The following is a 12,999-nucleotide window of genomic DNA, read 5'->3' as shown; positions in this document are numbered from 1 at the left end:
TTAATGTTAACTTTTATATTTTAAGTATGTTTGGAGCCTTCGGACACTAGGTTGGGCCTCGTACTGATCAACACCTTCACTGTAAAAAAAATTCACCCCCTCCCCCATAACACATCACTCTAGATCCGCGCGTGGTTGCTACAACATTTTTCCCGAATTTACGGGAATTTTTCTCAGAATATCGGGAACGGGGAAATCCTAAAATATTCCCGGGAACGGGCGAATCACCGTGACCTTCACTACCAGGCCGATCCTAGACAATTGTTTTTAGTGCGATCCCAGCTGTGATGGTGAATCTATGGTCTTCGTTTTGGAAAGTAAATTTTTCTCTTTAATAAATTTTTCTTTAGTAAATTTTTCTTTCTATTGTAAATACACATATGGGAGAGATATTGTTATTCCCCATTATGAAGTCCCGACACGTGTAACCAAGCGTTTGATTTTCGTGTATTAGGTTCTACAATTTGAGATGCCTGGTCACCTATGCCGCCACATTTATTTGAGAATTACGCTGGGGTACACCAAGTGAAATAAGAACAGCGAGTGTGTGTGTGTAGGCTCTGAAGAATAAGGCGACTGTATAAAGAGAGAGGTAGGTCGCTGAGCAAAGTATCGTCATCTTGCTGTTCGTCAAGCATACTTTCCTCGAGTTGTCCAACGAGAACATAAAATCTCATATTTAAAATGAAATATGTGAGATGAATTCCATGAATTATATAAAAAAATAATTTTGCAGCTTAAGTTTGATCGAAAAATTATTACCATCAACGATTTCAAATGAAAAAAAAAAAAATTTTTTTAAATTGATTTTTTTTCTTTTTCTGGCCAAACCGAATTGAAGACATTTAATAAATTCAAATTTATAATTACTCCAACTTATACAGTGCTTATGAAGTGACGTCCTAATTTAACTGGGACCCGGAAAATATGTAACCACGGGGTATCTGCAGGGACTACGGCTCGAGCAGGGCCGGAAACTGCCTCGGGCGGAAAAATCATTTTAGCCCCCACCCCCTCTCAAAAAATCCTAGTTACGGCCCTGGCTAGAGGTCACGAATCACTGGAATTTAATTATTTTTAATTTTATTCAATATTTAGTTGCATTTGTGATCGGCAGTTCGATTAAGGGACATTTAAAAGTTATTGAAGTTAAGTTGAAAATAGGTGGGGGGGGGGGGTCACTGAAAATATTTGGGATTAGTGATTTTTCTGAGGTTCCCCCCCGGGCCAGAAATGACTGCCTACGCAATCATTTCTAGCATATGCTTACTCTCGAATATTTGAAATAGATCTCATTTTCACGAGGCCCCTCTACATTTGAGGCCCCGAGCCGTGTACGGGCTAAATATTATTATAATTCAGAAATTGAATTTTCTGGATGTTAAAATGCCGAAACAATATTTGGAAAGAAAAGTGATTTGCCGCCTCCGGGAATCGAACTCGGTTCCGCTGCATACCGGGTAAGTGCGCTAACCAATACACCAGCGACACAATTTTCAATTCCTTATAACACGCATTAGTAGCGTGAAGCGCTGAGTGGAGACTTAGCAGCCTCCCCTTAACTACAGCAATTTTCGTCCCAGTTGGGCGTTTTTGTATTAAGAGATAGTATTTTTTCGGCCCGAAATGTACTGAGAAATTGAATTTTTAGGATGGTATGCCGAAACTAATATTTGGAAAGGAAAGTGATTTGTCTCCTCCGGGAATCGAACCCGGGTCCCCTTGCATACCGAGCAAATGCACTAACCAATACACCAGAGTCACACTTTTTCAATTTCTTATTTGTGTCTCCCTTGAGTGTGTCTCCGGTGTATTGGTTAGCGCACTTGCCCGGTATGCAAGGGGATCCGGGTTCGATTTCCGGAGGAGACATCACTTTTCTTTCCAAATATTAGTTTTGTCATAAAACATCCAGAAAATTCAATTTTTCAGTATATTTCGGGCCGAAAAAGTACCATTTCTTAATATTATTATAATAATTATTTTTTATTCATTTTTATTCCATTATTATTTTTTTGTTGTTGGTTTTTGTGTGTACTACCACCTCTAAAAAATTTTCCCATCTTTTCTGAATGACCCTGTAGAACAAAAAAAAAAGGACCCAAATATTTTGGGGGCCTTTGAATTTGTAAGGATGACCCTAATTATAAATACATTATGTCACAATTTTTTTTTCAGAAATTTATCTTTAAAATAATCCTTTTTGTTCCGTGTGTCGTCATGTTGAAAGAAATTGGTCACCACAAAATTAGTTGAATGACTTTCCATAAATTTTTAATTAATTAAAAGGAGAGAGAGCCGGTTAGCCGCCCACTTTAATGACTTTTTCGATAAATTCCCCAATTAAAACCAAATGTGAGAAATGTGGTGGAACTGCGTAGGAAATAAAATTTAATAACGTATTTAATAAAATAATTAAATAAAATAATGTGATCTGCTCATTAATTTTTTCAATAAAATTTTTTTTGGAAAAACGACCAATTTCTCTCGCCTCGACGACACACGTTTATAAGAATCGGTAGTGAATTTTCATATAGTGAATGCTTAAAAACTTCTACTTCAACCGCTGAGAGGGAAACCTTCTTTTCAGTGATTCGGAAGAGCTTCAGCCCACAATGCTTTGCGGTTTATTTATTAAGTGACGTCATTAAAATCTGTGGTTTCGTTGGTCAGTTGTATCAGGGTCTACCGCAGGACTAAGACGCACGTATCGGGGGTGGCCTGTGAGTTGATTTTGAAAAACCACTTTTTTAGTGAGTCTTTACGTCATAAAATAAAACTACGGACCAAATTTCATAAATATTGCTCCAGCGGTTTCGGCTCGGCATGATTTCTCTTTATAACCTTTGAACCCCCTTATGGGTCGAATTTCGAAAAATCCTTTCTTAGTGGGCCGTTAATTCATAAAATAAAACTACTGACCGAATTTCATATTCATAACTGCAGTGGTTTCGGCTCGGCGATGATGAATCAGTGAATCAGTCAGTCAGGACATGTCATTATATGTATATATAGATGAATGAAGAAAAAAATAGAACACAAACAGATTCAGGGAATAGCATTTTATTGCCCCATTCGCATACCGAGCTTCTCCCTTGAATTCGGTTTCATATTCTAAACCGGATCAAGACATATAGCAAGCAGAGGTGATCTTTGAACCCTATCCACAAGCGAAAAATGTGCGTTATCGTCTGGTTTTGAACAGAACTATCATTGAGCTGTACATTAACTGGAAGTCAGTCCTGAAATTTGTTTCGAGTCCATCGTTAATTCCGTGACTTTGGGAAATTACCAGTGTGCTCCCCAGTGGGCATATCCGGGAACAGGGTTGTGTACCCAAGCAGCTCCGTGGTGGTAGTATGGGGCAGCATTCCAATGGTGAACAGGTGCAGCAACAGGTGCGGCAGGAATAGGTTTGGGTGCTAGGGCAGCAATGGCAGCAGCGTCAGCAGCAGTCTTCCTGTCGACTCCAGTATCTCCAGATGCAACGAAGCCTTGAGGTCCAGCGGTGTAGCTGACAGTACGGGGGTTACCGTTGGGGTCGACGTAGCTGTAACTTCCGCTGACAGATCCTCCATGTCCACTTTCTGAACGTTGATGTCCACCAGCGTCTCCAGTGGCGTAATGGAAGTTATAAGCTCCCCCGTGCTGATTCATGCCGATTTGAGCGGACATGGCCACAGCAAAGAAAAGTGGGAGAAGTAACTGCGAGAATAAAATATAAAATAATGAGAAACTGATAGAAGAACACCACCTTCATATCATAGTAAACGATGATTCCGGGCTGAAGATACGTAGTTCATGTTAATTTCAGTGAGAAACTTTTCAATTTCCATTGGACCACGGCTTCTCAGCTCGAAATTATCCTTCCATAATAAGAAATTTATTGTTAATTTGTAATTGAAAAAAATAAATCACACACAAATAGACCTACTCAGTTTGGTAGTATGTGTAATTTTATGCTGCGTAGTTTATCGTTAAAGCTTCGAGTGTCAAAAGGGTGCAGGACTCCATTCCAGTGACTACGCAATTTCAGACAGCTGAGATTTGTATGAAGTAGTTTTCCAACTTTGAGTCACTTAAAAATGCTAGCTCGTCTTTTTCTCATCGTGCAACTTACGGCAATCCCGTAATGCTTCAAAAATACATTTTACCCAATTCTGTATTCCCGTACTGCTCTAATTTAAAAATATACGGCAACAAATCTCCAAACATAGTTTGTCTAGTAAAACGTTTTTCAATTAGCACTTACCCGAATACCCCTTTGTCAAATACCGCGGAAACTGAGGATCCTGTACAAGGTTGTAGCGTGCCTTCTCGGGGCACCCTTGAAAGAATTATGCTCAGAAAAAGGAAGGTTTGGAGCCCCCGGGGGATTGCAACAGACTAGCTACGGTGGTCGACTGAAGTTTGTTTTTTGTGGTTCCCAACTTCGAGGCGTGAATGCGAACCGATCTCCACTTCAGAAAGTCTCACCACAGAGAGCAACAGACCTACAAACGGTACAAATGTAATTCAATCATTAATTACACTTCACTTCTGAAATATAGATGGCAGCACTGAAAAATCAGACACAACACTAGATACGCACTCAAACTGTTAGGTACACACACTTACACTTCCGACATAACTCACTAGGTAGTAAATTGCCCATAGATGGCGATAGACCTGAGTTGTTTTTGGTTTTAAAGAAAGACTAGTTTTTTTCGGGCCTCACCCTGTGGGGTATATCACAGCCATCTGCTATATAGAGATATAGTTTCTGCTTTGCTCTGACCTCTCGCGGACATCTCAGCAACATTTTGTGAACTACCTTTTGAAAACTACTGGTCTAGCATATAATATGTATCGCATACACTTCCATGCGGTGCATACACTCCAGGATAGACACTAGCAAACCATCCTTAAAACGGTAATAGTTATTGGTTTAGTTCGTTTGTGAAATGATTTATTCACTCGAAAGTTGGAGTATTTGAGCGAATACTTTTTACTCGTAACTGTGGATTACTCGCAAATCGAGACACTCATAAATCGAGGTGCCACTGTACTAAAAAAACCAAACAACTTTCAATATGAAAATGTACATTATGTATATGGAAGATATTCTATTCTGAGGATAGGTACACAGTACCGGTAACTATCCACTTAAGACTCACAGCACTGACTTTCTCTTCTGAAAATGGATTGTACTGATGAGTTCATTTTGTTACACAATGATTGCATCTCATTTTCTTCACTTGGATGTTTCATTAGGTTTGGACCGACACAGTCGAACAAAGTTATCCATGATTCATCTGGATTTTCCTGACGGATTCGATTGCATCCCTGTATAGGCGGAGATCGATTCGCTGACTATAGAACTGCCAGTACTGTATTATGCCTTATATTCTCTCTAAATGCTCCATATCCGTTCAGAGGAAAATAATCTTCAGCGGGCGTAAACTTTTCTATGGCCGGGATTACACTATAAACGCTTAATAAAATATATTTTATAAAATTTGAAAAATTCCACGAATAAGATCACCGGCTGCATTTGCTCGAATGTAACAGATGCGCTTATTGGTTGCATTTATCAAAATTTTACAGTGTAATGCTAGCCTAAAAGTTTTATTGCCTTAAAATAAATGTTTTGTTTTTGGTAATATATCAGATAAAGTATTAGAAATTGAGCCAATCAATTCGTTCAACTCCGTCAAAAATTTATATTTTTAATGAAATTATGTGCTTTGTCTGACATTGATTCTCTTTTTCTTGGTTGTACGTAATTTTAAGGATTAAATACTCGTAATAATTTGATGATAATAAATATATATATATCGATGATACAAGTGATTAATACTCATAAAAATAGTTTAAAAAAATTGAAAAATTCCAGAAGTCTTTTTTTTTTATGATTTGCAGATACTGTGCCTGATGATTTTTTTTTTTGAAAAACAAAAAGAATCAGTAAGGCAGGTATTACACGATAAAAGGCATGATAAAAGATCTTTACAAACCTTCTATAGTGTAATCCCGGCCTAAGTAAAAAGGTTTTGGCAGTGATTGCGAAGAATCTCCGTGGACAACAAGAAAATTATTGGTTAAGATCAGCTAAAGGTGTAAATTCCGACGAATGACAAATTTTATTATATTATTTTGAATACAGTAATACCTCAACTTACGCTATCCCGAGTTGTCTGATTTCGGAGTTACGCGATTTTCCGTGAAAAATGCACATTTATGAAATTCAAGCATTATTGCTGAGATTATTAAGTTATAATTAAGTAAGAATTATTTTATTCAATCACAACATCATGTGTAATGAAACTACACTGGTTTTAAGAGACAGGTGTATGAAGATGAAAACTTTGAAGAGATTTTAGAAATGAAACCTCATAGCTTGTAATATATTTGCCTTTTCTACAGAGGTCACAATTTCATTCCCGAGTCCAACGTTATTGTTAGTTTAAAAGAAAATCGTTTAATGTATGATGGTCATTATTGATAATGTATCTGGTCTGTAACTCCCAGTTTTTCTACCTATGGATGAAAGCTGTTTTCTTGCCTCCAAACATAAGTAACCCATTTCTTTCGGTGAAACAAGGTGTTATCAACACATTCAAAAGCGTTTAACACTTTCATTTGTGCAGAATTTAGGGAAGTATTTTTTAGGTAGCAGATATTGCAGTCACAAGGCAAGTTAAATTTTATGAAGTCATGGGGAAAATTACCATGTTCGTATACCCATAGTAAAAAGGGAAAAAGACGTGTTTTTCTTCTAAACTTAGGTCCCATTCAACTAATATTATATGTTATTAACTAATTACATACATTTGTATGCAAAATTACATCCCGACCTGCGCGCTTACTCTAGGTCCCACCTGTCGCTTGGTTTCGAGGTATTACTGAATAAGAAGACTTGAATATTCATCGAAAACAATATTTTGGGGAACAAAGAAAATTATTGTACATATTTACGGATACATTGTTGTAAAATGCAATTTAACAATAATTTTCAGAAAATAAATTATATGAATTTAAGACCATGATTTAATTTGGCCTTGTCTCACATTCGGAAAAATTCGGACAGCTGACATTTTTCTTTAAAACTAACTCTGCAAAATTGAAGATTTTACTATTTTAAGTAAGCTAGCTCTATGCAGAAAAAAAAAGGGAAAAACAAAACCAACAAAAATAATTATTTTTTGAATTGAGAAAAAATATTATCAGCGTTATTCTACTAATTTTACTTATTCATTTGTATACTATTGTTTTGCCGAGGTCTATACAAGAGAATGCGTTGGTTAGTGTTGAATGTATAAAAATACTGTTTTACATTGTTGGTGAACTCAGCGCCGTCTTAACGCATGGGCCTACCCGGGCACCTCAAGAGGAGAGGGGCCTCACGAAAATGAGAAGTAGTTAAAATTTTCGAGAATTTTCCAGGTAGGGCCTCAAAAACATTATTTGAATCGGGGGCCCGTGATGCTTTTAAGACGGCCCTGGGTGAACTCAACAATCATGGGAGATTCGATAATAGTGGATGGGAAGTTATAGCCGCCAACTATTGATAGAGAAAAAAAGGAAATTTAACATAGTAGGGATAGATACAATTATAGGGTTTGATTTTTGAGGATTTTCAAGTTCGAAAGTCTGTTAGACTTGAATAAAATATTAGAAGCATCGATATTAAGATGGCCAATTTTGAAAAACATAGTTAACTGGAGTCTGTGAGTAGTGAGAGACGTAAATGCATAGGGTGGATTTATTTTGTGGACTTGAAAGTTTGTTGAGAGAAGATGTTACTGGATGCGTAAGGGTCCCATGTTTCCAGATGAATACGAGAGTACTGGAAGGATATAAGTTTGGTAGCACAGGTGCCGTAGGTCACAAGTGGAATGTTTTTAGTTTCATCGAAGGAAGAATAATTTTTACAGACATTTACGAAAAGCATGGTCGACATGAATGTTCTAATGGATGTCTGTGGAGATTTTAATACCGACGCATTTAAAATGGGAAATTTGGGAGATTACTGCATAAGAAAATTCTTCCTTAAATTGAGGAATCGAAGGGGCATACTGAAAGATTTCCAAATAATTTAAAGTAGAAAAAGAATTATCTTTATCAAAGAATTCGAAAACTGCTGCAAGTACGATCGGACGATCCGTGTTCGTACAACCATTTCGAGAATCAGAATGAGCGACCAGCATAAAAACAATTCACTACATCGCGACAAATATTACGAAGTAACAGAAACAGTACTTACCATCTTCATGGTTGAAAAGATGGTTTTTTAGGCTGTTGCACCGAAAGATAAAACTGCTCCTAAGGTTCACCGGACTAAGGATGGTTTCTCAAGCTCGACATTGGGTCCTTTTATACTCATCCAACCTCTCTCCAGAAGTTTGTAGAAAAAGGGATCTCGTCCAGTAAAAAGAAACTCCCAGTTTCCTTGGGAAAGGTCAGTGTTTCTGTAGTTCTTGTTTAATTAACATATTATCCATTGATAGGTGTGGTTGCACAGGGAGATGAAGAATTCAGTTCATCGCCTGAAGCACTTATTTTTTTTCCCAAGTCTTTTGAAAATAAATGACGATATGATTGAGTGTGGGAAGAAACAAATGGACAGAAAAAAGCAAGTAAGAGAGAAGAAGCGGTGGAACCAATTACGTGTCTCTGCCTAATTGCCCTTGAAATATGCAGTAATCATTTTGACAACAAATAAACAGTAAATCCAGCGACCTCTGTTTCATAACGGAAGAATAAATACTTTATAGCAAATTTCAAATGAATTACTAGGGATTTTCACCAGAGATGTACAATGCAGATTTAAAATTTGTATTATAGAAATTTATTTATCGTACAGAGTAATATGAAGAATGAGTTGAGAGTATAAAATCATGTATGCCTCATTGATTCCATACCGAATGTAATTTCTCTCAAAATATAAGTTGTAAAAATTATATTTCATTTGATTAAATTAAAGCTTCTTCTTCAAACGTTTTCAGCGAGACATGAGTAAGGTGTTCAGCATTCTAATGTTCAACACTCTAATAAAGGCAAAGGATTTTTTTAACAATTGCAAAAAGGCCTGAACGATGATAAAGGTCGTCGGGCTTGTACCGTGGGTTGTAGGAGCTTCAAGTCAGATTAATATTCGAGGTTTTGGTTTTCGTCTTTCAGCATTTAATTAGTGTACTTTGAATCCCCTGAAGCTTGGGGCCTTGGTTACTTTTGCATAGTTAAGGCACTGGAGTAGCCATAGTTATCCGAAAGCGATTTCAGTATTTTTGTCAGTGGTTCCGTACCTTTATATGCAACTTTTTGTGCGGTTGGCGGCATAAGCGGGTATATAGCCAGCGCGTCCCCCCGTTCACTATATAAACCCTCGGTGATTCACTCCCTCCCCCGTTCGAGGAGCCAGTATCCGCTTAGTGGTGACGGGCGCAAATGTACAGAAACTGCTACTTCCTTAATTGTAGCATAGCAATTCGTCATTCGGTCAACTTGAATTTAGTCGTTCTAAACACCTGATTGGGGACCAGTGGTTCTAAATCTGAAATCAAAAGCGAACACTAAGTCGTGAGGAGCTAATAGACTTTAATGCTCTGAAATATATATATCGTTCATTTGAATATCGTTTTATGATCCATCAGCTATTATTTTTACTAATTTAAATTGTGTGCTAATAACGAGTCTTGAGAGATTCCATGTATTTCTAAAGAAACTTTTCTCTCGTTCCATACCAAAGGTTCTTTCTCAAATTCGAAGCAAAATATTGTTCAGCAGTGGAGTTAAAAATCACTTACTCATTTCTTTTTTTTTCTTTCAAACCAAGCACAACTCAGGTCTATCGCCATCTAAGTGCAATTTACTACCTAGTGAGTTATGCCGGAAGTGTATGTACCTAACAGTCTGAGTGCGTATCTCGTGTTGTGTCTTTTCAATGCTGTCATCTACTTTTCAGAAATGAAGGGTAATGATTGAATTACATTTGTATCGTTTGTAAGTCTGTTGCTCTCTGTGGCGAGACTTTTTAAAGGGGAGATTGGCTCGTATTTACGCCTTGAAGTTGGGAACCTTAGAAAATCAACTTCAGCCGACCACCACTGTAGTGACGGTGGGGTTCGAACCCTGGACCTCGCGATGCGAGTCCATCACTACAACCACCACAGCGGCAATCACTTACCACGAACACCCTTTAAGTACACCCTAAATTTAAGTACACCCTAAATTCATGTACCACCAGGTTGCTTGAAACATTATGCCATGTATAAGGATAAAATGGCTTTAAATTTACGCTCGAGTTTTTTTCAGAGTCTAAAAACAAGGAAAAACCTTTTAAATTGAACGCGAGACCTTCATGGACTCTCTAGAAAAACACGCTTTAGTTATAAATATAGTACATATGAGCGATGAATTTTTTTGAAATCGACTATTTTTTTGTGTGACTTATCAAACATACCAAAAAGCGTCCTTTCGAAGCCAATCATATAGACATAACTACTGTATATACGTATTATCCTATAGTCGAATGCCTTAGAAATTTTTCAAATTATGTTTATATGACATGATTGATATGAGATTAATGATAAAAGAACAGTAGACACTTTGTGAAGTTATTTTATTGTTTTTTTAATTTTTATTTCGGCATTAAAAAATATTGAATAAAACTTCCTCGCACCCCTTTGTAATTCAAAAATTAAAAATGATTTTTTAAATAAAAAATACTTCTGGTAATCATGTTTTCATATCGAACGTTGGATCTTCAACTCCCTTATTTTCAAAATATTCTTCTGTAGATTAAATTATATATTTTCACCAGTGCGTCTTTTAACGCATGGGCCTAGTCCGACACAGCTCGCGGGCTTTAGGAGAAAAGGGCCTCAAAAAAACGAGAAGTGGTTGAATTTTTCGAGAATTTAACAAGTAGCGCCTCAGAAAAATCATTTAGCCCGGGGGCCCATGATGCTCTTGAGACGGCTCTGGTTTTCATCTCGTTCACGTAGGGGTCCCTGTATTGTTTTCGAACACAATATTTAAACCCGATTAAAATTTAAGAAAATTTTTTTAATGTAAAACCCGTTGTTTGTTTATTTATTTACCCCTTCATCATTTATTAACTTTTCTTTCCTCCTCAATTTTCATGTATTTAAACAGCATCATAATGTCTCAATTTTAACTTCTGTCGGAATTCGAAAGGCGCATCAATAACACGCTTTCAAATGTTCCTGCTTTGACTTGAAACGCGAAGACAGTGCACCGTGTTTCCATGCCCGGACCAAAGCAGGTGCGAAAAGTGCGGTCGCACCGGGCCGCAAAATTAGGGGGGGGGGGTGCGCAATTTTCCTAAAAGAAACCCTTTTCTTCCGGAATGTCAAGTATTTGTCGAAAATTTAACTTTTTTTCCCTGAAACTAACATTTCGGGGGAAATAAAACAGCTTCCACTTTCAACCCCAATAATATTAAAGCGCTGATGGCTATTACAATTAGTGAAGGAATTCCAAAGAGCATTACAGTACGAGACATAATTATAAGACACTCTTAAATTTTAGTGAAATCACAAGAAGGAGAAAAGTAAAAAATATCAAAAATTTCAAGCTGTTTTATGACGGCAAAAATAACTTTATACCAAATATTGGAACTTTAAAAAAACATTTTCACGTTATTTTATGGAAAAACAGAAAACGTAGTATGGACAGAATTATAAGACACCTACTGATTTTTGAGGGAAAAGTAAAATAACATGTGCAAACAAATTACACATATAAATTTACCAAAAATAACCACCTCCGTTGCTAATCAAAGCAAAAATGCGATTTGGCATGAATTCAACCAAATCAATGAGAGTATCACAAGAGACATCATTCCATGCCTGTGATATGGCGGCTTTTAGATCTTCGATGGAAGAAAATTGCTCCTACCTGCGTATACTGATCTGCAAAGGATGCCCCACAAGTTTTCCATGGGGTTGTGGTCAAGGGAACGAGCCGGTCATGAAAGAACATTGATGTCTTCTTGCTTGAACTACTGCTTTGTGTGACCTGACACATGAATTTGGCGCATTACCTTGTTGGAATATGCAATATTCGCCACAAAGAACTTTATATATACCAAGTTGCTCCTGCAAAAGTTCTACTTAGCTTTTTGAATTCATTCTCGAGGGTAGAAAATCTACACCAGTCTTTCCTTGGGCAGAAAATGCTCAGGGGCACCATCATGCACCCATTGCCATCTGCTCAACCGTAAATCAGATGCATATCAGCGTATTCCTCGTTCGTGTAGTCCGCCATCACGATACTCATTGAAACAGACAACTAACTGCTACACGTGCTTACTACCACAATAGCGCTAATTTACGTCGTCTGCAGCGCGTGATCCTACCCCAGCGCATGCGTTTCGCGACGCTTCTTATGTCAGAGCGAACCCACGAACGCATTCAAGCGATCAACTCACTTCCACCTTTCGTCTCCTCTGGACTCAGAGCCTGCATGCGTTTTTCACCCTCTCAACGTGGTTTGCGACACCATGTTCCACTGCAATTTTTGTTCCTCTTGATGCCTACTAACAACCCTGAGTTTGTCGGTCCATTAACAGAACGCCCTGTATAATAAAATGACTTTTTCTGAACATCATTTTTCCTTCAAAAAATCCTGATTCTGTACTTCATCACACGGCATGTACAATTTTCGTTGCATGCTTTTTTTTACGTGCAAAATTTCTGCTCGTAAGTCTGGGAGTAATTTATTAAATTTTTTTAGAACGGCTGGCAATTTTTTTTTGTTTGCACCGTGCCGCGAAATTCCTAAGCCCGGCCTTGCTTGTTCCTTTATCGTAAATTATCATCGAACAAGATTTTTGATGCGTTACGTGTACGCTTTTTTTTCACAGAGGCAAACTTCACCTCAAGATACAGGATGATTATAATCAAAGTTCTCGTGTGTACTCTGAGTAAAACTACTCATCCGATTACAGACAAATTTTCAAGATATCTTAATGAGACAATGGCGAGAGATTTA

General features: G+C 37.5%; 1 protein-coding gene across 1 annotated transcript; it reads right to left on the bottom strand.

Moving 5' to 3' along the window:
• Positions 1-3,047: 3,047 nt before the first annotated feature.
• LOC149080564 (adult-specific rigid cuticular protein 11.9-like) lies at positions 3,048-8,402 on the bottom strand. The gene is made up of 2 exons (XM_089239694.1): positions 8,246-8,402; positions 3,048-3,705 (listed from the first exon to the last, which is right to left on the bottom strand). Exons 1-2 carry the CDS (start codon positions 8,252-8,254, stop codon positions 3,289-3,291), a joined length of 426 nt encoding a protein of 141 aa, XP_089095820.1. The 5' UTR covers positions 8,255-8,402; the 3' UTR covers positions 3,048-3,288.
• Positions 8,403-12,999: the final 4,597 nt, after the last annotated feature.

Source organism: Pholcus phalangioides, unplaced genomic scaffold (genome assembly GCF_987345545.1).
Source record: "Pholcus phalangioides strain wild (caught in Gottingen) unplaced genomic scaffold, Ppha-v1.0 ptg000011l_1, whole genome shotgun sequence".
NCBI classification, from domain to species: Eukaryota; Metazoa; Arthropoda; class Arachnida; order Araneae; family Pholcidae; genus Pholcus; species Pholcus phalangioides.
This window is presented reverse-complemented; position numbering and strand designations above follow the sequence as displayed.